A 27,794-nucleotide genomic window follows, 5' to 3' on the forward strand; every position below is an offset into this window, starting at 1 on the left:
TTCTCCTCCAAACACGAGTTGAGTTTTTACCAAAAAGTTCTACTTTAGATTCATCTGACCATATGACATTCTCCCAATACTCTTCTGGATCATCCAAATGCTCTCCAGCAAACTTTTGATGGGCCCGGACATGTAGCAGGGGGACACGTCTGGCACTGCATGATTTGAGTCCTTGGCGGCATAGTGTGTTACTGATAGTAGACTTTGTTACTTTGGTCCCAGCTCTCTGCAGGTCATTCACTAGGTCCCCCCGTGAATCCCCATTCTGGGATTTTTGCTCACCGTTCTTGTGATCATTTTGACACCACGGGGGGAGATCTTGCCTGGAGCCCCAGATCGAGGGAGATTATCAGTGGTCTTGTATGTCTTCCATTTTCTAATAATTGCTCCCACCAAGCTGCTTGCCTATTGCAGATTCAATCTTCCCAGCCTGGTGCAGGTCTCCAATTTAGTTTCTGGTGTCCTTTGACAGCTCTTTGGTCTTGGCCATAGTGGAGTTTGGAGTGTGACTGTTTGAGGTTGTGGACAGGTGTCTTTTATGCTGATAGCAAGTTCAAACAGGAGCCATTAATACATGTAACGAGTGGAGGACAGAGGAGACTCTTAAAAAAGAAGTTACAGGTCTGTGAGAGCCAGAAATCTTGATTGTTTGTAGGTGACCAAATTTTCCATCATAATTTGCAAATAAATTCTTTAAAAATCAGACAATGCGATTTTATGGATTTTTTTTCTCATTATGTCTCTCATAGTTGAGGTATACCTATGATGAAAATGACAGGCCTCTCATCTTAAGTGGGAGAACTTGCACAATTGGTGGCTGACTAAATACTTTTTTGCCCCACTGTATGTAAAGCATCTACTCAGATGATGATTGAAATAATACACAAGTCCTATGGCTCAGTTTAGCAGCCAAAACACATCCATTTTGGGTATTTTGTAGCATAATTGAGTGTACTTTCCTTGTATAGTTTTATATAGATCTTCTTGGCAGCCATGTTGGGCGATCCAAACTATTTGTCTTTCCTGGACCCTTTTATGATAATTTAAGAATCCTCCTTAATTATAAATTAATCTTTCCTTTGTCCGGCAAATCTTCCTGTGTATTTTAGCACAGTAAGATTCTCACAGTGAAGATATGATGATATAAATACATTTGTGTGGGCTTTTTATGATTTTTGCTCACAACCATCCATTAGTCATGTGGGTTATTTGTAATGGCTTATGTTCTCTTATATACTCATAAGCTGCATACATGCTCCAGGCCTGCTCTATAAATACCCACTTTTCTTATTATTGTTTTTCTGCTGGTTTTATACACTTTGTCTTGTATGGCCTATACAAATGTGTTTTGTCACTAGTTTGCAGCACCATCTTATTCGAGTTGTAGACTGGTAAATTCTGATTGGATTGTTTGTCTCTAGTGCTGTTCGTATCGGGAATGAGGGGAAGCAGGGAAAGGGAGGCCTAATGCTGCTCATAACAAGATATTGGACTTTATGTACAAAAGGTAAGCAGGGGTCTTGTTTAAACAGTATTCATAGATATTAGTCTACATCAGGGGTCTCAAACTCCCGGCCGGCAGAACAAAAATTTGCAGCCAGTGCGCCGGGCAGGTGATTTCTTCTGGCATTTAGACCTGCTTCAGGCAATCAGCGCTAAATGCCGGAAGACTTCAGACGTCGGCACACACTGCTACTGTACCTATATCTCCCTGCTGCAGCCTATAACGAGCCTTCCTGGAGGGATGCACGCAATTGGTGACATCATCACATCCGCAACCCAGGATGCCAGGACGCTGAGGTCTTGCGCGGCTCATGTGATGACGTCACCTAACGCACGCATCCCCGCAAAGAAGGCTCGTTTTAGGCTGCAGCAGGGAGATGTAAGTACTGAAGCTGTAAAACTTAACTTGCCTATTTACTTAACTAATAAGGGAGGACCCGCTTATCACCAGACACTAACCTATCTTCTTAGGGGGCATAATTGTTTAAATAGGAGCCCTACCTGCTGGGGGTATAATCTATCTGGGGGCCTGTACACCTATTGGGAACACCTACCTGATCATCAGGTAGGGCTCCCCAGTAGGTAGACAGGCCCCCGGATAGATATTACCCCCATCAGTGATGGGAATCATATCTATCTGGGGGCCTGTCTACCTACTGGGGAGTCCTACCAGATGGGGTCATATATATATATGGGGGCTTGTGTACCTACCGGGGAGCCCTACCAGATGGGGTCATTTTCTATATGGGGGCTTGTGTACCTACCGGGGAGCCCTACCTGATGGGGGTCATATCTGGGGCCTATCTGAAGGCATGATGGGGGCATTATATGTGAGGGGCACATGATGGGGGCATTATATGTGAGGGGTGCATGTGGCCCAGCCTCTACCTCCAGTGGCCTCCAGATAAATGGAGTTTGAGACCCCTGGTCTACAGTCACACTAACAGAATTCCAGTGTGAGTTTTTGTACCTTTGACTTTGCCATACACATTGGTAATGGAAGTGAACAGTTTGCTGATCATATGCTATCAAAAGGCTCCATTATCACTGTGCAATAATCAACATTATCCCCACCACCTGGTTAACCATTTAGAAAATCAACCGTGTGCAATGTGCAGGCAAAACCTAATGGAACAACAGAAGTCCCAGGACATTGCTCAAGTTTTTACTAGTGATGCCTGCTTATCCTATATAAAGCACCCTTAACTATAGCTGCAGACATCAAAAAGACAAGGACCAAAATATGATTATTGAGACATGTCAGGAGATGACATGAGGATCTATGAGTGGATCTCCTAAAAGTGACCTTTTAGCCAGAATGTTGGTCTGTAAGCTTGAGTTACGTTTTGACAATCTTGACCTGCACACATCTTAATAAAATATCTATTTTGTATTGGCTTCAGCATGTTTTTGCTTGACAGGAGGTTGTGTAGTCATTTCATTGTCAGTGTGGTGTTGTCTCAGCAGCGCCCCAACTCCTCCCTCTCTCAGGAGACAGCTCATCATCCTCTGTCGCAGGAGGCGTGGCTGGCTTTGGTCTCTTAGCTCAAGCCTCGCCCCCTGGGTTATGCCATTACCTCTAACCGGCACCTACGGCTAAATCACTGTATCCTGGTCATATATACATTAATATATATATATATATATATATATATATACATTAAGATATTTACATTAATATCTTTATTAGGACATTGAGGGGCGTATAAGTTGTGTTTTATCATGCGGCTTTGTGTTGAGCAATGCCACAGGCAGAAGAGCAGACAGGCAATGCATACAGCAGCTTTTGCAAACTTACTGTGTGGCGTGAGAGTCTGCTGTGTAGAGCAATGTTCTGCAGCAGCTCTGTGTAGGGAACAGGCAGGAGTATTGTGGGAGGACTGATGAAGACCTGAGGTAAATTATTGCATTCTGGGAACTGTAGTGTTGAGCAACTGCTCCACCAGGAAGCACAGTGATTGTGTCTTAAAATTGGCAAAAAAAGAAAAAAACAGTTTTGGTCTGGTCAGAAGATTTCTTATGCTCATGCATTAATATTTTGTAAGTAAAATAGTTCCAGGCCATTAAACATTTTAAAGCACTTAAAAATAATTCAAAATTACTAATGCCACTCCTACATAGCTGTGTAAATATCTGACTAGTACAGAGACACTTATTGTGTTTGGGATGTTGGGACCTTCTTAGAGTGCAGTTGCCTTTACCTAGTGGATCTGTTGTATTCCTTTAATAGACCACTCAGGTAGAAGAAAGGGAGTACGGCACTGCCGCGTACCTTTGAATTCTGCTGGCTGCTGTAATGTAATCCGGTTTTTACACCTTGGCACTTCAAAGGTAACATAAACCGTGCTCAATCCTCGGAAACCGTAGAAGCAAAATATCCCGCTTGGAGAAGAAGTAGAGGAGGCACTGGATTGCAGTTACTTGAAATTTATTCCTCAGGTCACAGATATAAACACTGGCCGACGGGCCGTTTCTTGCTCACATGCGCTTCATTGGCCTTGATTAAGTGCATGTTAGCGAGAAACGGCCCGTCAGCCAGTGTTTGTATCTGTGACCTGAGGAATAAATTTAAATTAACTGCAATCCAGTGCCTCCTCTACTTCTTCTCCAAGTGGGATTCCTTTAATAGAGTAGAGCCATTGAGTTGCTGTTGCTCTGGAGGACTGTGTAGTTGTATACTGTTTTACATGGTCACCCATTGGTTTTAATCGGCACCATGTTAAATTATATTTAGTAATATGTATGTATGCCATGTCTGCGTCTAGGGTTTCGGACAGTTTGCTTTAGGGGTGGCTGCATATTAAAAAAAAAAAAAAAGTTTCACACCTACTCTGTGTGGCAATATACCTTCAGAAGCTGTTGGCTGAATGCCCATTTGACTGTTGGCTTTTCCTCCTGCCTTCCTCATAGATTTTCAGTTGCTGCCAGACTTCTTTGCCGAAGGCTAATCTCCCTTAATAACAAAAGCATTGGGCATAGAAAGTCAGCATGCCCAAATTTTGCCCCAAACACATAAGATTAGTCTTATAATTCGTCTGACTCAACTGGCTTTCCTGTATATGGCCAGATGGCAATGATAACAAAGTTCGATCACCAAAATCTGTTGCCTCTACCCACAATCTTTCAATTTTATCTCCTGTATGTCTGACATAAAACCTACCAGTTACAGTATTCGGCACCCTCTAAAGGTCACTTGAATAAGCCGGCTTGCCACAAAGCTTTGGGATACACTGGACATACTGGTAACACTGGTCTGTGAGAACAACGCATCTCAGATTTGTAGTTATCGGGGCCATTGAAAAGTGACTCAAACAACTTTGTGTGTCGAGTGTCACACTTGTTCCAAAACCTTTTTTTGTATTTGAAAAATCCTATATCTGTTCACCTCCATACTATATATTAATACTACTAATGTGGCTTAACATCTTTATTAACTGCATGTTGAAATTGTAATAACGCTATATTGTAAAGTTTTTGTTGGTCGTCGCTGTTAGATGAATTTTAAAAAATACCTTTTTCACGGCGGATAAAATCTGGATAAAAGAACATCCTTTGGAAACTCCTTGAATTATAACCTGAATATTCTGTGGCCTTTGCTCATGATTACCAAAAAGTTGTTGTCGTGATCCATTGAACAACGTGCGAATGTGTCGAAACCTTTTGATGTCCTCATTCTGCAAGGTTGACCTGAGCTTTTAACACCAAATCAAGACCAAAGAAGTTTTAGAGGAACTCCGAGCGCAGTTAAGAAATGAAGAACCATTGAAGGAACTTTAATCGGGTTTCGACCTTGACACAAGGCACGTCCTACTAAGGCCTCACTGAAAAAATTACCAAGTCGAGGAAACTTAAGGATTACAATGACAACAAACCAGAAATCAACCAGCTTCAGCATGAAGAAATATGAATACAGCTGGATGGTACATGGACTATTGGCGATTGTTTTAGTTTTTTTGTTTTTTAATGTATTTGCTGCGGAATATGTAAAAAAAAAAATAAACAAACAAGATATTGAATATTTATGGTACGAAGTCTTTTGTTTTCCTTTTTGTTAACTATTTAATAACCTTCTAATAAAGACACTAGGGAAAAAAGAAATAAATATATATATATATTCTAGCTGAGTACCCGGCATTGCCCGGTTTTTCCTTCCTAATCCTTGTTGAGGAGGAAAATAAACAAAGGAGGAAGCTTTTGACTTCATATCCCGTCCTCCTATCCCGACCCGTGAAATGTGTACCAGGTATTGAAATATATCCTTCTGTACGGAAGTTATGTTGGAACATACAGTTCCCATTGATTTGCATGGGACTTTAAACAAAAACCCCGACCCTCATAAATGGGGGTAGTTAAGGGTTAAATTAACTATCCTATATTTTAAGTGGACATAGAAGTAACGTGACCCAGTTTTATCGAAATATCTCCAGCCGTTTGGAAGTTATGCAGTAACATATATTTCCCGTAGACTAGTATGAGACTTAAAACAAAAACCCCGCCCCTGGCAAATGGGGGTGAGTAAGGGTTAAATCACCTATCCTATGTTTGTTGTTGACATATAAGTAACATGTGGCCAAGTTTCATGTTAATATCTTTAGCCGTTTGGACGTGATGCTGGACCATACACACACACACACATACATACACACACACACACACACACACACACACATTGTTTTATATATATATAGATATATTTATTTTAAATTTTATTACGATGATAGGCATTGATCCAGCATTACTTGAACTTAATTGCAACCTTGCATCACTAGAAGTTTATAGCAACAGGCACAGTGTTGCTGTCAGATCCTCCTTCTTCAGTCTCAGACAAGCCCTTTAACCCCTTAATGATGCCGAACGTAATTGTACGTCCTGGTGAGCTGGTACCTAACGCACCAGGACGTACATTTGCATAACCGCACATCCTATGCATAACCGTGAGCTTTGGAGCGATGCTCTGGTCATGCACGGCAGGTCCTGGCTGCTGATAGCAGCCAGGGACCCCGCCGGTAATGGCGGACATCCGTGATCACATGCCGTGATCAATATATACCTTCCACGGGTCTTCTGCTCTGGTCTGCAATCACGCAGAGCAGGAGATGACCGATAATACTGATCAGTGCTATATCCTATGCATAATACTGAACAGTATTAGCAATCGAATGATTTCTATAAATAGTCCCCTAGGGGGGACTACTAAAGTGTAAAAATAAAGGAAAAATTAAATTTAAAAAATTGGGGAAAAAACCCTCCCCCAGTAAATACGTAAATTGTCCCATTTTCCCTATTTCACCCCCAAAAGTGAAGAAAAAAAAAAAAAAATATATATATATATATATATAATATATATATATATATATATATATATATATATATATATATATATATATATTCGGCGCGTGCGTAAATATCCTAACTATTAAAATAAAATGATACTGTACGGTGAGTAAAGAAAAAGTCCAAAATAGCTGCTTTTTTTTTAATAACATTTTATTCCCAACAAAATTAATAAAAAATGTATTAAAAGTTTTATATAAGCAAACATGGTATCAATAAAAAGTATAGATCACGGTGCAAAAGATGAGCCCTCATACCGCCGCTTATACGGAAAAATAAAAAAAGTTATAGGTCTTCAAAATAGGGTATTTTAAACGTACAAATTTGGTTAAGGTTTGCGATTTATTTTTTTAAGCGCAGCAGTAATAGAAAAGTGTTATCATGGGTATCATTTTAATCGTATTGACCCAAAGAATAAAGAACATGTCATTTTTTACCATAAATTGAATGTCGTGAAAACAAAACCTTCCAAAATTTGCAAAATTGCGGTTTTCTTTATAATTTCCTCACACATAGTATTTTTTTAATTTTTTTGTTGCGCCATACATTTTATGGTAAAGTGAGTGATGGCATTACAACGGACAACTGGTCACACAAAAAACAAGCCCTCATACTAGTCTGTGGATGAAAATATAAATGTTACGATTTTTTGAAGGCGAAGAGGAAAAAACGAAAACTTAAAAATAAAATTGTTGAGTCCTTAAGGGGTTAAAGTGTACCTGTTATATCCCACAAAGTTATTCAGTACCTAATTCTGATCATGTACATATTTGTGTCTAGCACCTCTATTTGGAGGGGACATGTCCTCACTCTGCATGACTCAGAGTGCTGGTCCTCTAAATCAAATCACTTCAGGCTGCACTGTAACCCCCTCCTCTCTGCTTCAGTCTGATAGGACAGGAGTGAGCACAGGAGTAGCTCCACTCTCACTTCCTGGACTTTGTCCACACCTGTGCTTCAGCTGGGACAAAGATGATGCTGCAGCAGGACGGGATTATGTTCTGGATGGTATGGGGTGTTTTTGATAAGCCATGACTCCATACGAAAATAAAATTTTCATTTTATAGAAGTATATTTAAAAGGTTGATGTTTTGCCAAGATGTACAACATATAAAAAAAAGGTTGTAGCGGACAGTGCCCATTTAAGCCTAAGTTGATTTCAGATGAGGCACATGCATGGTACAGTAAGAGATGAAAAGGGAGCTGAGTAATGAATAACCTTGTGTATAATAAAGTGCATACTTCATGGTTTTCAAGAGTGTTTTTAGGTTTTCTACTAATACTAAAGGCCCCCATACACATTACAGAAAATATGACTGAACCTGCTATTTTTGTCAGAATTGGCCAACTGTCTTATGTGTATGGGGTCCACTCAACCCGCTAACCCCACCCTCCAAAAAACAAAACAAATTATGTTAAAAAGAAGGTTCAGGCATATTGAATTTTGTCATTTCTGCTCCTTCAGTTCTTTTGGTTAAATTATACCTCCAATGATGGTCCCAATGGCAGCATGTATGTGTTTAAAATTCCCAGCAACTTCTGAGTCTGAGATGGGGCTTGCAGCTTTACAAATTTTTTATTTTATTTTTTTAAAGGAATGGAAACTACTAGCCAGCTTATGTTTTGTTTAACTAAAAATAGTGTGTTGTGGGTTTTTCATCCTTGTGTCATTGTTCCGTAATATAGATAAATAATGCATAAATATGTGTGGGTGCAGAATACCTGGATGTGTGTGTTTCGTATTCTAACTTTGCTTCCGAATGATGCACCTTTAAAAAGCCTTAGAATGTGCCCCCCAGTGTGTCCATTCACTTTTCTAATCTGGAAATTTAAAATTAATTCACCGTTCTGTCTATTAGCTTTTTCCAGCTTGCACACTTATTGTTGAGAATGGGGCAGAATAGGAGGAGACTTTAATTACCAGAGCATTTGATTTCCTCCCTTTTAATGTCCACTTCAGGAGCAGAATGATTTAGATAGGGTACAGTGAAAGTAATTTTGTATGTTACCAAATCAAGGAGTTAGGAAGCTGTAGGGAGAATTTGCTAGCTATTAGGGCCCTGTGCTTACAGCAGCCTCAGCACGTGTAGTGTGTAGGAGTGCTGACAGGATGAGCATTGTTCTCGGCTATCTTAAGCAGGCCCATAGAGTTAAATGGAGCAGCCATATGTGTCTGTTGAAGAATATAGAATGGCACCACTAGATCAACAACCAGAGCCGGCTAGTAAGTGGGAGTGGCATGCAGCGGCACAGCAGGTACACAACAATAAATCGGAGTCTCCGGAAGTGCTAGGACATGAATAAAGGATAGACCTTAGCAACCACAGTACACAGTAGCGAAATGAAATATCCTGCAACTGCTGACAGTCTCCTGAGCGCTCATGCACGTCTGCAGACCTCGTCCTACGGCTTGTCAGTTTAGGAGCATCGAGTGCAGGATATTTCAGTTTGCTATTGTGTACCGTTAACCTCTTAAGGACGCAGGGCGTACCTGTACGCCCTGTGCCCGATCCCGATATTTAAAATGGGGTCATGCCGTGTCCCCGCATCATACCGGGTTGGTCCCGGCGGCTAATGATAGCCTGGACCCTGGGCTAATGGCGAGCGGCACCGATCGTTGTGCAGCGCACTATTAACCCTTTAGACGCAGCGATCAAAGTTGATCACCGCATCTAAATCGAAAGTAAAAGCTTCCCGGCAGCTCAGTCGGGCTGATCGGACTATCACAATAAAATCGCAATGTCACGATCTTCTAGGACGCGAGCGGAGGCCTTACCTTTCTCTGTCGCGTCCGATCGGCATTTGATTGCTCCAAGCCTGAGCTACAGGCTTGAGCAATCGACACCCTATAACGCTGATCCATGCAAAGCTATGGCTTTGCAGGGATCAGTGTAAAAGATCAGTGTGTGCAGTGTTATAGCCCCCTATGGGAGCTATAACACCGAAAAAAAAAGTTAATAAAGGTAATTTAACCCCTTCCCTAATAAAAGTTTGAATCACCCCCCTTTTCCCATTAAAAAAAAAAACTGTGCAAATAAAAATAAACATGTGGTATCGCTGCGTGCGGAAATGTCCGAACTATAAAAATAGACAGTTAATCAATGGCGTATGTGCAAAAAATTCCAAAGTCCAAAATAGCTTATTTTTGGTCACTTTTTATATCATGAAAAAATGAATAAAAGTGATCAAAAAGTCCTATCAATGCAAAAATGGTACCGATAAAAACTTCAGAACACGGCACAAAAAATTTGCCCTCATACCAGCCCATATCCGGAAAAAGTTAGATTTTTAACGTATAAATTTTCCTGCATGTAGTTATGATTTTTTCCAGAAGTACGACAAAATCAAACCTATATAAGTAGGGGATCATTTTAACCGTATGGACCTACAGAATAAAGATAATTTCATTTTTACCGAAAAATCTATTGCGTAGAAACAGAAGCCCCCAAAAGTTACAAAATTAAATTTTTTCTTCTATTTTGTCGCACAATTAATTTTTTTTCCATTTCGCCATGGATTTTTTGGTAAAATGACTGTCACTGCAAAGTAGAATTGGTGGCGCAAAAAATAAGCCATCATATGGAATTTTATGTGCAAATTTGTAAGCGTTATTCATTTTTTCCTCATCACCTTCTAAAAATCATATGCAAAAACGGAAAAACGAGTCCTTAAGGGGTTAAATGGAGCAGCAGTGAGCATGTCCAACCTCTTAAGGGAGGACACAGCACCCCCCGTTCTTGTTATCATCAATGGGCCCAGTTGTTGGAACCCTAATAATCCGATTTTAATCACCTATCCTGCAGATAGGTGACAAGAGTTGGTGAGATTACCAGTTTGCCCAGCCACTGTCATCGAAGGGGCACATTACATGTGACTCTATTAGGGTATATAGACATTTGAGCCCCACTATGAGCCAGAGAGGAGACCACCCAGCTGGTAAATATATTATATTATAGTAGTGAAATACAACATTTCGGCTACTGCAGGAGAGGATATAGTAGTTGCCTAAAGCCAGCTATGTTGTGACTGAACAGGTTTGCACATAGAAAGGGGTTGTCCAGATGAGATCGCCTCTTTTCAATATAGAAGGTGTGAAAACCCTTTAAACAAGTGCTGAAATGTACAGTGAAATCTCTCTCATAGGCCTCCTTTTTGAGATGACCCCCCCCCCCCTTTATCCAGACCCGACTTTAGTGATTCTAATGATTTGTAGTCCGCTATGCGTTATGTATTGTTTGAGAAGACCACCCACCCTGACATTGTGACAAGATTGGCAACGCTTTAATACTTTTTTCTCTTTACTTTTATTGTATCATGTTTACATGCCCTTCAGTATGAATGGTTTACTCTTTCTACAGGAGTTTGCATAATTAAAGAATATGTATATGGGGGTTAAACTCTGTATGTTTTCTCTCTTGCAGCCAGTGGACATAACTTCTGCAATGAATGAACGTGCAGTTGCCCAGACGAGGCTTACAGGAAATCCATATGACATTGAAGCCTTGTATATGCTGAATCGCGCACAGGAGCAGGTTCGTTTTTCTGTCTTTTAATTTTTGCTTGCAAAAACTATTTCTGACCTTTGTAATCTCTACTGACTTTGAGAATTAACTCTCTTATTCTACAGAACCCTATTATAAAATTTATATGCAGAAACAATTTACATAAAAAGTGGACATTACTTATCCTGTACTGACCCTGAGTAATATCCTGTATTATACTCCAGAGCTGTACTCACTATTCTGCTGGTGAGGTCACTGTGTACATACATTACATTACTTATCCTGTACTGATCCTGAGTTATATCCTGTATTATACTCCAGAGCTGCACTCACTATTCTGCTGGTGAGGTCACTGTGTACAAACATTACATTACTTATCCTGAGTTACATCCTGTATTATACGGTAACCCCCCGACCTACGATGGCCCCAACATATGATGAAATCGACATACGATGGCCTCTCAGAGGCCATCGCATGTCGATGTCTGCATCGACATATGATGCTTTTATATGTCAGGGCCATTGCATTAACTGCTATCCGACAGCACAAAATGCTTAAGCTGCTGTCGGATAGCAGTTTAAGCATCCCGGACAGGTTCGCTCACCTATTCCCGCTGCTCCAGGTCCACTTCGGGATCCTTCGGCTTCTTCCCCATCTTCTGCAGGTTCCGGGCCTCGCTTTCTGGCATCGTTATTACGTCACTACGCACGCCGTGCCAGTGCAGCAGCGTAATGTCACCAGAAAGCGAGGCCCGGACCCTGCAGAAGATGGGGAAGAAGCCGGAGGATCCCGAAGAAGACACCGATGCAGCGGGACAGCAGCGGGAGCCCCTGGGACAGCATCGGGAGCGGTGAGGATGTGGTCCGGAGCGGCGGGGACAGGTGAGTATAACTTCCTTTACTTTACATTGCACGGATCCCTCAACATACGATGGATTTGACATACGATGGGTCGTTTGGAACCAATTACCATCGTATGTTGAGGGACCACCGTATTCCAGAGCTGTACTCACTATTCTGCTGGTGGGGTCACTGTGTACATACATTACATTACTTATCCTGTACTGATCCTGAGTTATATCCTGTATTATACTCCAGAGCTGTACTCACTATTCTGCTGGTGAGGTCACTGTGTACATACATTACTTATCCTGTTATATCCTGTATTATACCCCAGAGCTGTACTCACTATTCTGCTGGTGGGGTCACTGTGTACATACATTATATTACTTATCCTGAAAGTATAGCTTAGCTCCTGTAATGTAAAGATGTCTCTGTTATCCTTACTGTCCATTTCTCAGTATAAGAGCAGCACCACACAGAAATTTTACATGGATGAAGGAAAGTTAATTCTGTATACAAACTGTAGACCAGTGTTTTCCATACAGTGTGTCGCCATCTGTTTCAAAACTACCACTCACAGCATGCCCGTTACGTGGTTTGTAACAGCCTTCAAAGCTGTAAGCTCATAGAATTCTTAGCATTATAAGTGTCTATATACAGCTATGAATTCTGTGAGGTGCTGCATGCTGGGAGTTGTAGTTTTGCAACATCTGTTTGGAAAACACTGCTGTAAAATAAGGTCCAAAGATCATAGGCTTCAAACAGGTAATGTCAAATACTGTACTTTCTCTATCGGCTCCATTGGGGGACACAGACCGTGGACACAGACCGTGGGTGTATGCTGCTGCCTCTAGGAGGTGTGACACTATGGCAACAAAAAAGTCGGCTCCTCCCAGCAAGATATACCCGCCTCCAGGCCCTGAGCTAATCTGTTTTAGCTTAATGTCTAAGGAGGTAGACACGGTCTGGAGTTCTCTCCAGACCAGGTCTTATGTTTTATTATTTTCCTAGATTTAGGGAATGTGTTAGTTTTTTTTATTCCATTTTCTTTCCTGTTTTCAGGTGGGGACTCAGGAACTGCGGCTCACTGTTTCCCCATTGCGTGTAAGGGGGCACAGACATTGCGTATATGCGCTGTTCACCCCCTCTCGCCAACGGTCAGCGCCTGGGGTTTGTACCTCATGGGTCCAGATCTCCCTGCTCGCCTCGCTCGCACATGGTAGCCCGGCGTGATACAGGTAACTAGAGCTGACTGAAGACTTCATAGAGAAGACTTCATGAGGTAAATTCTTTAACTGAGGTGAGTATTTCCCCCTTTTAGGTGTGGACTTGAAACCTCTGGAGACCCCTAGTTTTTGGCCCACTCTTTATTTTGTCCTGGGCAATCCCTTCATGGTGGTCTGGGGGCTTATTCAAGAGGGACTAGCAACCCTCTCCTCTTAGTTTCAGGTTGAGGGACATATGATGTGGTGTGAAACTGTATTCAGGCACCATGGCCATTTCCTTCCCTCAACAGCCGTGGCTGCCGACTTTCACTTGCGAGTGCCGACTTCAGTCCAGCCGCATCTCGCGCCTGTCTCTCCTCCCGTCGGCAGCGTGTAAAAGCTGCCGACGGTGTTTTCACCACTCTCTTCCCATTGCGTTCGCACATGCGACCGCATATGGGATTAGGGCTGAGAGCGGGCGCCATTATCTCGGCCACATGTTCTCAGCCGCGGGATCTGATAAGGCCTGCCCACCTGCGAGCCGCAGCTGCGAATTTCACTATTTTTGTTGCAGCTTCGGCTGCATATCGCTGTCTCGGCAGCGGAGGCTGCCGGCAGTGTGTTCGCCCGCTCCCTTCCCCTGTCATTCACATATGCGTTGGTGCCGGGAGCGGGCGCCATTATCGGCCGCATGTACTGCGGGCCCTGTATGGAGCTAAGTCTTAGCTCCGCCCACCGGTGGTCGGCGGGGATTCCTCAGAGCGCGGGACAGCATGATAGCTCTGGGGATATATGCTCTGCCTCTCAAGTTCAGATCTAGGGTCACTTATCACTGAATCTCAGCTGTAGAAAAAGCCCTACATGTGAGAATTCAAAGAGAGTGAGAAATGGTGGGTGCTGTGTGCACGCAGAGGGATTTTTTCAGGGCCAATCAGTGATGCCCTTGCTGGGTGAGACTTATGTCTGGGCCTAGACAGGTTCCTCCCTCTAAAAAGCTCGGTTTCTTATTACACTTTTAGGGGCTGTAACGCTAAAATGTTTGGTTCTGCTGAACCCGTTTGTTCTACCTACACTCTACTTCCCCAGACCCCCTTGTGAAGGGCTCCAGGGATCCTCCCTACTCCGGCCCTCCAGAAGGTCCCGCTCTCCCCCTATACTGATGCTCTTGCAGCGTCATAAGGGTGTTTCATCTGACTCATCCCCCGAGTCTCCTGGCAGGCACAGGCGCTCCCCTCACAGGCATCGCCCTGTTACTCCAGCTGGTAGCAAGCGTCGCTCCCCTAGAGGATGCTCCTATGGTCGCCGCTCTGGTTCCCCAGACCTGCGTACCAGGTCAGTTTCTCCCTCTTCCAGGGCCACCTCACACATTCCCATTCACCTGGAGAACTTTTGGTTGAAGTTTCCGATTCGGCCTCTAATTCAGAGGGCCGCATGGATATGTCTGACATGGTGCACTCATTGGCTTCGGCCATAAGAGACACCTTCCATCTAGAGGACCCAGGTACTTCTGACGTGGCTCCAGAAGTTAGCTTTCATTGTGCCCGACCTCTTCCAGGGCTACCTCACCTCGTTCCCATTCACCTGGAGAACTCATGGATGAGGTTTCTGCTTCGGCCTCCGACTCAGAGGACCGCACAGATATGCCTGATGTGGTGTACTCATTGGTTTCGGCCATAAGAGACACCTTCCAGTTAAAAGGACCCAGGAACTTCGGACGTAGCTCCAGAAGTCTCCTTTCTTTGTACCCGACCGGCACTCAAGACTTTCAGCTCTCTCACTGAATTTAACGTCCTGCTTAAATCCGCCTGGAGGCGTCCTGACAAGAAGTTTAAGGAAACCAAGAAGGTTCAAGCGCGGTATTCCCTCGCCAAGGACCTCATTGCTCGGTGGACCTCCTCTCCAACTGTGGATTTACTGGTCTCCAAGGCAACTGTCCTGCCGTTGACTGATACGGCTGCCTTTCAGGATCCAGCGGACAAAAAAGGTGGGGACTTTAGCAAAATTTGCCTTTTAGACAGCAGGTTCCTCCTTTCTTCCTGCTTTTGCTTCTGTCTGGGTGTCTCATGCCCTTTCAGTATGGTCTCCCAACTTTGCCAAGTAGTATTCAGGATTCCTCCAGAGGATCTATCTGAACTAGCTCTCCGATGCTCCTCAGCCGAAGTTTTTTTTCTGTGTTCTGCTCCCATGCGCAGCCACTGTGCTACCTGGTAGCCCTCCGTCGCTCCATGTGACTTATGGCCTGAATGCCGACACAGCCTTCAATAAGGGAGGCGATGGGCGGTAAGAGTTCCTCATACCTCTGGATAAGGCTCGCAGAACTACTTTCCATCAGAAGTCATCCTCCTTCCGGTCCTGCAGACCTTTGGTTCCAACAAAGGGTCCAGCCTGGCGCCTTCACGGGTAGAGGGCTCCCCCTTTCCGGACCCATTCCACCCATAGGCCTCCTTCGGCCTGAAGGGTCGCCCCACCCACTGACTTTTTCTTGGGTGGTTGGCCGCCTCTTACTCTTCCGGGATGCCTGGACCACACACATTCAGGATCCCTTGGTCAGGGACGTGGTAGTCAACGGATACAGGATCGAATTTGCTTCCCTTCCTTGGGATTGTCTTTTTCTTTCCTGGACCCTCTGTTTCCCCTTTCTAGCGAAGGCAGTTCGGGGCGCGCTCCAGCTCTTTTTTATCCAGGGCATAATTGTTCCGGTTCCTTCAAGGGAAAGATCTCGAGGTTTATTCCAACCACCTTTGTGGTCCCCAAGGAAAGCGTTTCTGTTCGCCCAATCTTGGTTCTCGAGTATCTCAGCCAGCATCTTCTGCTTTCCCATTCCGAATGGAGTCTCTCCGTTCGGTGCTGGCATCCATGGTTCAAGGGGAGTTTTCGCTTCTTGGTGGATATCAAAGATACCTGCCTCCACGTCTCATTGTTTCCCGGTCATCAGCGGTACCTCCGCTTTGCAGTTCCAGACGGTTATTTCTTTTGTGGCTCTCCATTTCGGTCTGGCCACTTCTCCACGGACCCTTTCCAAGTCCTAGCGCCTGTGATAGCCCTTTAATACGGATATCAGTTGTTTCCGCGATCCCTGACTTGGACGACCTCCTGATCAGAGCTCCAGCCAGGGCCCAGATCATGGAGAGTCTTGGTCTCAACCTCCAGTCCTTGTCTCACTTCGGTTGGATGGTCTATCGGGACAAGTCCAACCGCTCTCCTGGGGCTCCAGTTCGACACGGCCTCTGCCTGCTTTCGACTCCGCCGAACAATCGTCCGACTCTCTTATCTTGAGTCCGTGCCATTTGCCCTACTGATTCTCTTCGGTGGGACAGGTCTCCATTGGCTCTCGACAGTCTTGTCTGTCCCTTCTGTGGTGGCTTTGTTTTCCCCCTGATTTTTCAGGGGCGTTCCTTCCTGCCCCTCCCTGTCTGTCGGGCTAGGGAGGTGTTTTCCGAGACCGGCCGGTCTGAGGCCTTGGTCCCCCGAGAAGCCCTTTTCCCCTTGAACATGTTGGGGGTCTAGGGCAAAATTTTTCTTTGCTTGATTCTTGAGAATATCTCTTCTGGGCGGAACTCAAGTTTCCGGCCTTCTCAGCTATCTTCTTTCCGGCCGTCCCCGGGATGTGGTCTTCTCGGTTGGTCCTCAGTCGTCCAAGACAAGTGGTCCCTACATCCGGGGGTGTTAGCGGTGATCTGCAACCCCTGGGGCGCTCCTGGCGTGGACCTCTGCTTGTCCCACCACAACCTAAGCGTTCCTCTCTCTTGGTCGGGCTTTGCCCTACCTTATCTGTTTATTGGTTGGGTGTTGCCCTACCTTGTCTGTTTTTCCTCCCCTTTCTCTCTTTTCGGGGTTCTGAGGGAACTCATAGTAGGGCGTTCCCGCCATTCTCGTGACCCAGCCGTGGTTCGTCGTTATGGTCAGACTCCTGAAGGACTTAACGCTGCGCCTTCCCTATTGTCCAGACCTCCTAGCTCAGGTCTCTCTTGCCACCCTATTTACCCTCTCTGCTTTTGCCGGTGTGGCGGTTGAGACAGCGGTTCTGAGGACCCGCGGTTTCTCTTCCCAAGTGGTTCGCACCATGCTGAGGGCTCACAAGCCTTCCTCTGCAAAACTTTCCACCATACCTGGCGGTCTTGTTTCCGTTGGTGTGAAACTCAACTTTTTTCTCCGGTTGCGGTTTTCCTTCCCAATCCCTTTCCAGTCGGGGCTGGCCCAAGGGTTGGCTTTCAGCTTCCTTAAGGGTCAAGGTTCGGTCTTTTCCATTCGACGTCCTCTGACGTTCAATTATCATGTCCGAACCTGGTTCAGGGAGTGGCACAAGCTGCCCCTCCTTATCAGTCCCCTTCTTTTCCCTTGGGACTTACACTTGGTCTTAGGTGCACTGCAAGGCACCCCTTTTGACCCTCTCAGGGACATTTTTCTTTGCCTCCTTCCCCAGAAGGTGGCATTCCTTATTGCTCTTACCTCTGTTAGGAGGGTGTCAGAGCTAGTAGTTTTCTCCTGCCGTTCTTCCTTCCTGGTTGTATACCAGGACAAGTTGTTTTCCGTCCAGGTCCGTCCTTCTTACCTGAGATGGTTTTAGACTTTTTCATTTCAATGAGAACATCGTCCTACCGTCGTTTTGTCCGGCTCCTTCTCATCTCTGGAAGCCTTTGTTCCACAACCTGGTTGTGGTGAGGGCTGTTCGGACTTCTCTCCTCAGTCACTCTTTCCTTTTGGCAGTGTGACCCCCTTTATTGTTTTTCCGGAAGGTTGTTGTATAGGAAAACCTGCTTCTACGTCCACCATTTTTCGGTGGATCCGGTCTGTTTTTTTTTTTTTGGGAGCTTACCGCTGCAAGGGGAAGATCCCACGCTTCAGGGGTTTGGCTCAGTCCACCCGTTTTTTGGGGCACCCTGGGGCCCTCCGTTACGTGGCTTTGGCCTTGCAGTTCTGTAAGGCGTCCGCGTGGTCGTCTTTGTACACTTTCTCAAGGTGCTTACAGATTCATGCCTTTGCATCGGTTTATGCTACTCTGGACTTTAAGATGTTGCAGACAGCGGTGGTCCAACCGTCCACCTGTCTGATTCCTTACCCACCCAAGGGACGGCTTTGGTATGTCCCACGCTCTCTGTCCCCCAATGGAGCCGATGGAGAAAAGGAGAATTTTTTTTTTATGCTTACCGTAAAATCTTTCTCGAAGGATCCATTGGGGGACACGGCTCCCGCCCTTTTTTGGGGTTTCTCTTTGCTTCTCTGTGCGAGGGTGTGTTCTGTTAGGTTTTTTTCTTCTGGTTCTCGGACAGTTCTTGTTTTTTCCTTGACCTGTCGGTCTTCTCCTATTGCTCTGGTACTAAAACTGATTAGCTCAGGGCCTGGAGGCGGGTATATCCTGCTGGGAGGAGCCGACTTTTTTGTTGCCATAGTGTCACACCTCCTAGAGACAGCAGCATACACCCACGGTCTGTGTCCACGGTCTGTGTCCCCCAATGGATCCTTCGAGAAAGAGATTTTACGGTAAGCACAAAAAATCTCCTTTTTGGTGTCAGTTGCTGTCATATCTGGACCCTGCTTGTCCATGTATTATGTAGACCCCTCTTTAATACTGTATAGAAGTCTGAGAAGCCACATAGATTCCATAGTGTCCATATACCAGACAAGAAATATTGTTTCCCAGAGGATTTCATTTCCGGCAGACTCCTATTGATCTAAATGGGATTTTGCTGCAACGTTCACACTACATAAGTTATATAGCGGAACTTTTGACACATAATTGGATTCTCCCAGAATATTGAATATGTTTAATCTACTGATTGAATTCATCAGAGAAGTTCTGTCTGGTGAACAGCCACGGACTCTACCAGACATCACTGCAGTATTCAAATACCCTGCTGCCCAAAAGCTGATCAGAGCCGCTGATCCTCTGCAGGGGGGTGGGGGGGCTTTCAGATCCATTCGAGAGCTGCCCGAAGCATACGCTACTACTACATTTGTGTGCTGGGAAGTCTTGGTAGCCCAGTGCACTATGTTGATGGTTGTGCATGCCAAGGGCAGCTCTCTGCATGGATCTAAAGGTCTGCAAAAGATCAGCGAGTCTCATCGGCAGGCAACAGGAGATTTGAATCCTCCAAGCCAGTGTTTCCCAACCAGGTTGCCTCCAGGTTTTGCAAAACTACAACTCCCAGCCTGCTGGGAGTTGTAGTTTTGCAACAGCTTGGAGGTACCCTTGTTGGGAAACATTGTCATACACAATGGCCCTCATTTACTATTGCCAACCCGACATGTTTTGTCTGGTTGTGTGCCAGATTCTGGTCAGAAATTCTTCTGTCTGCATCCGGTTTTGCGCCAGAATTGAAAAAACCCAGACCAACTCTCCATTTTGCTAAGAAAACCCGAAAAGGGGGCATGTATTAAATATGGTTCCCCTATACAGCTGAGTGCGGGCGCTGTGATTAAGCCCCGCCCCCTCCTCACAGCCGTATACGGGAACCGTATTTACAAATCGTAGTGTGAACCCAGCCTACCGTGGAAAATAAATTGTAGGGAATTAAAACCCGCATAGAAACCTACACAACAGTCTTAGTAAATAAGGACCAATGAACAGGGTCTGAAGCAGGTGCTGTTGCTCTAGCAAACGTTTTTTTCTTCTTTTTATTTGTTTATTACTTCAGACTGGTCTAGATGCAGTTAAAAATATCTACTGTAGGTTATCAGTTGTTGATGTATACAGTATAGAAAAGTCCTAACATTGTCATCCCTTCTCCTGCAGATTGATGCCTGGGCTCAGTCTACATCGATTCCCGGACAGTTCACAGGGAGCACCGGAGCGCAGGTCCTGTCTGCAGAAGAAATCAGCAACAGCGGCCCTCAGGCCTGGCTTAAAAAGGTACATGTCAAGCAAGCAGAGGTATTAGCCTAGACTGTGAAAATGCTGAGAACAAGGCCAGTGCTTGCTTCCAGTAGAATCCTAGTACACATACGTTTGCCATTGTAACATGGCTGCAACTTCACAAACCGCCACAAAATGAAACGAAAAATTGCCGCAAGTTAACGTTTTGAGGTTTTTTTTTTAATTTTTTTTGCTAATATCCCTACTCTGTTTCATTTTGGGCTGGTTTTGTGATGCCACCGGTTCTTGAAGATCCTTCTTTTTTCCCCCGTTTTTTTTTTTTTTTTGTAAAATGATAAATTCCTGTGTTTCCCCAAAACCGGTCTGTTTCACTGTTCCTTTAGCTGTGTTGGTTGCTCACATGGTAAGAGACAGAACGTAGGTACAATTTTGGTCCATACATTTATACAACAAATCCCTTGCTCTACTGCTGGGGTCCTGACGTAAAAAAGCAACGGATAGCATGCAGAGAAGTGGAGGTGTCACTGTGCCGTCCAAGAGAAGACCCACCGCCTGCATCGAAAGGATCATCACAAGACTCACGGGGAACGAATGCTTGACCCTCTTGAGAAGTTTTTGGAGAACCTTAGCTGAGCTGCCGCTTCCTTGGCTCTCCCCTCTGCATACCAGATGTTGCTTCATCATTCACATATAGCAGTGAGCAACGGGATCCGCTGATATCAAGTGACTTTTCAATCAGATCACTTTCACCACGGTTTAGACAGTCTGTTACCATGTGAACGAAACACACAAAGCTGACGGACGGAGAGGAGGTGCACTTGTTGTTTTGCATTGTGACGGCACAGTGAAACAGACCTTGATGTTGAAAATTCTATCATTACAAAGCAGGTTCTAAAGAGGAATCGGACCCCGGTGTGAATATGGCTGGGGTCTATGTCACTCCCAGCCCTTCTTTTATGAAAATGTCCTGGCATTGAGAAGGGCGAATGGAACCCATAAGTAAGTAAACCACTGGGTGTTGAAAGCGAGGAGATCCAGCATGGAGGGAGGTTCTTCTGCATGATCTGGTTAAGTCCAACATATGTGGACATGACAGGTCAGAGGCCTTTCAAACCGATTCTACAATGATGGTGATTGAGTTCGCTTAACCTTTTTTTATTACTGTGCAATGTTAAAGGCTGCTCGGTATTTCACTAACGTTGGGATGGGGGCGGGGGGGGTGGAGGGGACCATTTGTTACTGTTTTTTGCCACAGTGCAGGATGTCGTGATGAGTCTAGGTATCAGGAAGACGGTAGGACAGCTTTCTGCTTGGGTAAGCAATGGGTTACAAGAGAGGGGATAGTTCACAGTCACCTGTGAACTTTCACCGCTCTGTATGGAAACTTGTTGCAGGGTCAGATCCTTGTATGTGCCTCGTGTCCATGGTCTCTGCCTGCTCTCCTAACACGGCGCTGCGGCCACAGAGGCATAGGTACGTAAGCCTTTCAAGCGTCTTTACATTTAATTTGCTTTGTACAAATGGTCTAAGGACTAACTAGAAATGTCAGGATTGTTACCATTAAGATAGTCTGTACTGTAACTGCTCATAGCCTTGTCTGTATAGTGATGCTTTAGAGATGACCTGCATTGGGTTGAGGACCTGCGCTAGAGCTGTTTTTATACTAATACCCCGCTTGGCTATTTTCTCTCTTTTGTGTCTTTCTCCTAGGATCAGTTTCTAAAGGCTGCACCCGTCACCGGAGGCCGCGGTGCTCTGCTTATGAGGAAAATGGGCTGGAAGGAAGGCGAAGGACTAGGAAGAAATAATGAAGGAAATGTCGACCCTATTCTTCTTGATTTTAAGACTGACCGCAAAGGTAATAGACCCTCTTAAGTTTTTTTTTTTGAAAAAAGGAAATAAACTTAGTTTTTCCATTTTTTAAATATCATCAATGGTGGGTGGGGGTTATTACTGGCTTAAAATGTGCGGAATGTCCGCCCGGAAAACACGGATAGACGTTCTGCACATTTGCTTGTTTCGGTGGCACTAGGACTGCTCGGAAATGCGCCGTCTTCATAGATGGCAATGCATTTCCGAGCGGAATCTATAAAAACATTGAACAGGTTCAGTGTTTCTGCAAATGCCGAAATCAGGATTTTCAGGACAAAAACATCTGCTGCGGAAATTCCGCCATGTGCACAGTGCTGCAGAATAAGGTTGAACTCAATTTCTGTGGAATTCTGCTTGGAAATTCCGGAGATGTGGACAAAGCCTTACACAGAAGCGTGGTGGACGCTCTCCAGTATAAACAGTATCAATGGGAACTCTACTTCCTCGTTGTTGTTCCTTTAAAAACAGAAAGTAAAAGATAAAAGAGCACAATGGCTTTCAGTGCATGAAGAGACCTGGGAAGGGTTTATACTGAGGAATATGCGGTGGGAAAAAATTCCGTCTGGAGATTCTGAGAGCTGCCTGAATCAGTCGGTGGAAGGATCCCTCAGACATTGCCATCCCAATAGACCAGTGATTCCCAACCAGAGTGCCTTCAGCTGTTGCATAACTACAACTCCCAGCATGCCCAGACAGCCTTCGGCTGTCTGGGCATGCTGGGAGTTGCAGTTTTGCAACAACTGGAGACACCCTGGTTGGGAAACACTGCAATAGACGGCAATGTATTCCCCCAAACAATCGTTCTTTCTCTGGCTTTATTTCAGTGGCGGGTTTTCTGCTGCTGATATTCTGTCGAGTACACTGTGCCAGCAGTATCCCTTTTGACAGCAATAAGATTCTGCTGCACCAAAACTTCAGAGCGTAATTTCCAAGCAAAACTATGCTTGAAAATTCCGCAGTATGAACCTAGCCTTATAGTTTAGCAACAGCTGGAGAACCACAGGTTGGAAATCACTGTGCTAAGGAAATCTCATATGAAGGCCTCTCACCTCCCCTAGCTCCATAATAGGCATTTCCAGTCCCTCCAGTTTACCCATAATAAGGACCAGCAGGAGGGGCAGGCCATATGCGGTGAGCTTTTCAATAGTCTACAACAGTGGCTTCCAAACTGTGGTCCTCCAGCTGTTGAAAACTGCAATTCCCAGAATGCCCGGACAGCCATTGGCTTTATAGTTTCACATGTACAGCTTATGTACTTCTAGCCGCGCCTGTGAGAGAACCCAGAACCCCCCCACCACCAGATCAAAACTTTTGACAGGTCATATAAGTCTGTGATCAAAGCAAAAGAGGATTGTAAGGGTAATTGTGTCATTTTTATGGACAGAATTGTGTGTTGCAGTTTTTACTGTCCTAAATAATTTGTTTCCGTCTTGTAGGTTTGGTAGCTGACGGGGAAAAAGCTTCTAACAAACTGGCGCTGCCTGCAATGAAGGATCTGTCTGGTGAGTTGTCTTGTGATGAGAACACAGAGTATCTGACCTTTTAGTTTGTATATTATCTTTTGTCATCGATTTTTGCATTCCAAATTATTTGGTCCCCCACAGTGCCTCTTACTGGCATCGACCTTAGAATGGATAAGCCGTCCCTAGAGGGGATTTTAACTCTCATATGTTCATGACGCCGCAGAATACCCAGCATAGCACTAGCGCCTTATCACAAAACACTTTTACCCAAGATGCCAAGTGATGAAAACCCAAGCACAATGTTAAGAGTTTGTCACTAGCGCTTAGTGATATGTTGATACTTCGGCAGTGTGATGACCCTACAAGTGTAGAGGTGTCCATTATATACTTCTCATGATTACCGAACAATTTCTAGGGGCTTTATGATCTTTAAGATGATGGTCTAGCCTTAGGATAGGCCAGTGTTTCCCAACCAAGGCGCCTCTAGCTGTTGCAAAAGTACAACTTTCTTCATGCCTTAACAGCCTTCGCCTTCAGCCTTTGCAACAGCTGGAGGCACCCTGGTTGGGAAACAATGGGATAAGCTATTGACGGGGGCAAGGTATTGCATGCTCAGCCCATTTAGGCAGCACTGTGCATGGATAATCCAATGAAGGGGCAGGTCTCCCACATCCATACATTGATGGCGTATCCTAAGTAAGAGCTTCTGGCACATAGCTGCCATCAGCTATGCAGCTGATGTATTAAAGGGGTACTCTGCCCCGACACATCTTATCCCCTATCCAAAAGATAGGGGATAAGATGACTAATTGCTGGGGTCCAGCTGCTGGGAGCCCCACTGCGATCTCCTGCTCAGCACCCCAGAGTTTGCAGGGGGCCCCCTCCCATAGGGGGCGGAGCGTGACGTCACACGGGGCAGAGCCGTGATGTCACAACGTTCCGGGGACTGATTTTAAAGGGGTGCGGCGTGCAAGATCACGGGGGTCCCCAGCGGCGGGATCCCCATTATCAGGCATCTTATCCCCTAATGTCTAAGCGCCGGAGTACCCCCTTAAGCCTCATATTAAGCAGTGGTCATGAACTTAAGATTGTTTTGCAGGAAAACATCCAATCTCTGCTCTGATGGAACTCTGCAACAAGAAGAAATGGTCCCCGCCCGACTTTGAGCTCGTGGACGACACCGGTCCCGAGCACCGCAAACGTTTTCTTTTTAGGGTAAGAAAGCCGCTGATTTTATTTATTTATTTTTTATGGCTGCCTTGCCGGTCTTGTCCATGTCCTGTGTCCAGTATTGCAGCACCACCTCCAGTAAAATAGTGGTCCCCATTACACTTTAGAGGAAAGATGATTGAATCTGTTTTCATTGTTCAGTGCTTCCCAACCAGGGTGCCTCCAGCTGTTGCAAAACTACAACTTCCGGCATACTGCGGCATATGTTGGCGCTGTATAAATAAAGATTCTGTCAAAGACAGTTGGCTTGTCCTGCTAAAATTGGCAGGTTGCACATTGTTTCTCTTAAGCAGTGTTTCCTAACCAGAGTGTCTCCAGCTGTTGCAAAACTACAACTGCCAGCATGCTTGGACAGACAAAGGCTGTCTGGGCATGCTGGGAGTTATAGCTTTGCAACAGCCCGAGGCACTCTGGTTAGGAAACACTGATCTAGTGACTCTAAAATGGCCCAATCCTTTTTGTTTTATCTAGATATAAGCTGCTGACAAAGGTGTCTGGCAGAAGCTTTTCCTTCCCTCCTCACCCAGGTTGTCATGTATATGGAGAATTTGGAATGAATAGCTGACGCCTGTTGAAGGTGTTTTGGAGCTTTCAACTAAGCTGCAATACCAGATGCGGCCCATGGGCAAGAGTGGCATTGTGGGGAATATATCACGTGGGCTTCCATTCTCTTATAGTGCTGTTCAACCCTTTATTCAACTTCATATTCAAAATAGAAAATTTGATCCACTATGTTAGTGTTTTTCCAACCAGGGTGCCTCCAGCTGTTGCAAAACTACAACTTCCAGCATGCCCAGACAGCGAAGCTGTCTGGGCATGCTGAGAGTTGTAATTTTGCAACAGCTGGAGGCACCCTGATTGGAAAACACTGCACTATGTTGGGCCAGGGCAAGTTACTGTTCCATATAGTTAAATTCCTAGACATTAAAGGGAATGTGTCACCAAATGTGATTATTTTTTTTTAGAGGTTAAATAATTTTTTCCCATTTTTTTTTAAATATTTTTGGAAGAAAAAAAATATTTTAAAAAAGTCACAAAATATGAAAAAATAGATAATTTGTCATATCTCCCACTGTAGACCAGCAGAGGATGCTAACATGAGGAATCTGGTGAAAGCACACAACTTGTCTGGCTGCTGCAAATTAGACCTCGCCCATCTACCTTCCTCCTGTCTGTGTGCAAAAGGACAGGGAGGAGGGGATTTTGTAGTGTTTTTTTTTTTTTTTTTCATTTCCACTGTCACCATTTTGTTGGTGTCTGGAGTGGTAAAGAACAGACTAGATGTCTCTTGATAGGTCACTTCTCCTCAAGAAAATGGTGCTGGCTCCACCTTTCATTTCACCTAATCTTTGCACATGCAGTAAGCAGCCCATGCTTTTCTTTGAGACACTCTCAGTCTTAAAGGGGTACTCCGCTGCTCAGCATTTGGAACAAACTATTTGGAATGCTGGAGCCCCCAATGCAAGTCTATTGGAGGGCGTGTGACGGCTGTCACGCCCCGTCCCATAGACTTGCATTGAGGGGGTGGGGTGTAACGATGAGGGGGCTATGGCATCAAGAGCTCCCGGCTCCAGTGTTCGGAACAGTTTGTTCCAAACTCTGAGCAGCGGAGTATCGCTTCAACTTTCATATGCCCTGTGTCTGCCATAAATCAACTGTGTAAGTGTTGTGAAGTGACAAACCACAAAGAGGCTACAGTCCCAAGTACACACTTTATTAATAAATAACATTAAAACTACATTGTGCTAAAACTAAATACATAAATTAAATGCTTTATCTTGATAGATTCATTTTATTTATAAAAAAAAATGGTGACACATTCCCTTTAAGTTGATTCCTGTTTTTCCGACCTGACAGGTAACCGTAAATGGAGTGTTGTGCCAACCAAGTCAACCCAGTGTTACCAAGAAGCTTGCCAAGGCTACAGCCGCCGCCGCCGCCCTCCAGGCCCTGGGTGCATTACCGAAGGAAAACATAACCTCTACAAGCAACTTCTGCAGTGCCTCCACCAGTATGTTGTAGGTTTTTTGTTTGTTTGTTTTTTTTAGATAAAGGGGGGGGAAGAAAAATAAATTTCAATTTTAAAATATGGACTTCAAGAAACTACCAATATCTATAAAATCCCGAAAACCCAAGCAAAGTCTGAAACTTTTTTTATAATTGCATGACATGAATGTGTTTTGTATCTGAGGCCGAGTCTGTGTCTTTTGTAGTTTACAGCTTTTTTGGGTTAGAATTGCTTATAATTGTATATTTACGGAACGTGGATCGTCATACTGTAAAGCGATTTCCATCACTGGTGGAATGGCTTTGCGTGTAATACGGTCAGCATCAGTAAACTTAGCATCAGCTGGGCCTGGGAGAGGGCAGCGGGCCAGTTTTGATGCCTTCTACAGTAAAGGAACACATTTCATGGGACCTCCATAGCGTCTAGAGAACGCTTTTCAGTGTAAAATGTATACTTCCTACACAAATGGTCTCCAACTGTGGTGAGACTACAACTCCCAGCATGCCCTGACAGCTGCGGTCTGTTAGGGCATGCTAAGAGTTGTAGTTTCCCCATAGTTCGGAGCCAGTGCCCTAGATGACCCCCCATACTGCCTGAATGCTGATGGTAAGGTGACTGACACAGCCCACCATTCTACCAGTTTGTTTATTGTGCCTGTGTTCATTTGTGATTCTTATTTTTTACATGAATCTATTTGGATATTTATAGCTTCCGCAGAGGAGCTAAATCTATCTTGGCCAGAAATGTGGCCGGCAAGAGATTAAACATTGCTTAATTGTAAATAAATCTTAATAAAGTATCCTGTCTGGGCTGATTCATTGAATGCTTTTACTGTGGAACTGGGTCAAAGGGAGGAAAATGAGTTAAAGGGGGGTACTCCGGTGGAAAACTTTAATTTTTTTTTCTCTATCTGCTCCATTGGGGGACACAGACCGTGGGTGTATGCTGCTGTCTCTAGGAGGTGTGACACTATGGCAACAAAAACAGTTGGCTCCTCCCAGCAGGATATACCCGCCTTCA

The 27,794-nt window shown here is 44.7% G+C and overlaps 1 protein-coding gene across 6 annotated transcripts in view; it reads left to right on the forward strand.

The window, feature by feature from the left end:
* The window catches only part of SON (SON DNA and RNA binding protein), a 122,247-nt gene extending 94,674 nt beyond the window's left edge, over positions 1 to 27,573 (forward strand). For 3 of the 6 annotated variants that reach the window (XM_056559554.1, XM_056559552.1, XM_056559553.1), the window contains 6 exons: positions 11,259 to 11,369; positions 20,121 to 20,237; positions 21,912 to 22,059; positions 23,510 to 23,575; positions 24,636 to 24,751; positions 26,624 to 27,573. In XM_056559554.1, coding sequence (XP_056415529.1) covers positions 11,259 to 11,369; positions 20,121 to 20,237; positions 21,912 to 22,059; positions 23,510 to 23,575; positions 24,636 to 24,751; positions 26,624 to 26,788 — 723 coding nt within the window. In that variant the 3' untranslated portion in view covers positions 26,789 to 27,573. Of the gene's footprint in view, positions 1 to 11,258; positions 11,370 to 20,120; positions 20,940 to 21,086; positions 21,675 to 21,911; positions 22,060 to 23,509; positions 23,576 to 24,635; positions 24,752 to 26,623 lie in introns of those variants that run through there. The other 3 variants (XR_008889115.1, XR_008889116.1, XM_056559555.1) reach the window with 3 other exon arrangements.
* The last annotated feature ends 221 nt before the right edge of the window (positions 27,574 to 27,794 follow it).

The sequence above is a fragment of the Hyla sarda genome, chromosome 2 (assembly GCF_029499605.1).
Source record: "Hyla sarda isolate aHylSar1 chromosome 2, aHylSar1.hap1, whole genome shotgun sequence".
NCBI classification, from domain to species: domain Eukaryota; kingdom Metazoa; phylum Chordata; class Amphibia; order Anura; family Hylidae; genus Hyla; species Hyla sarda.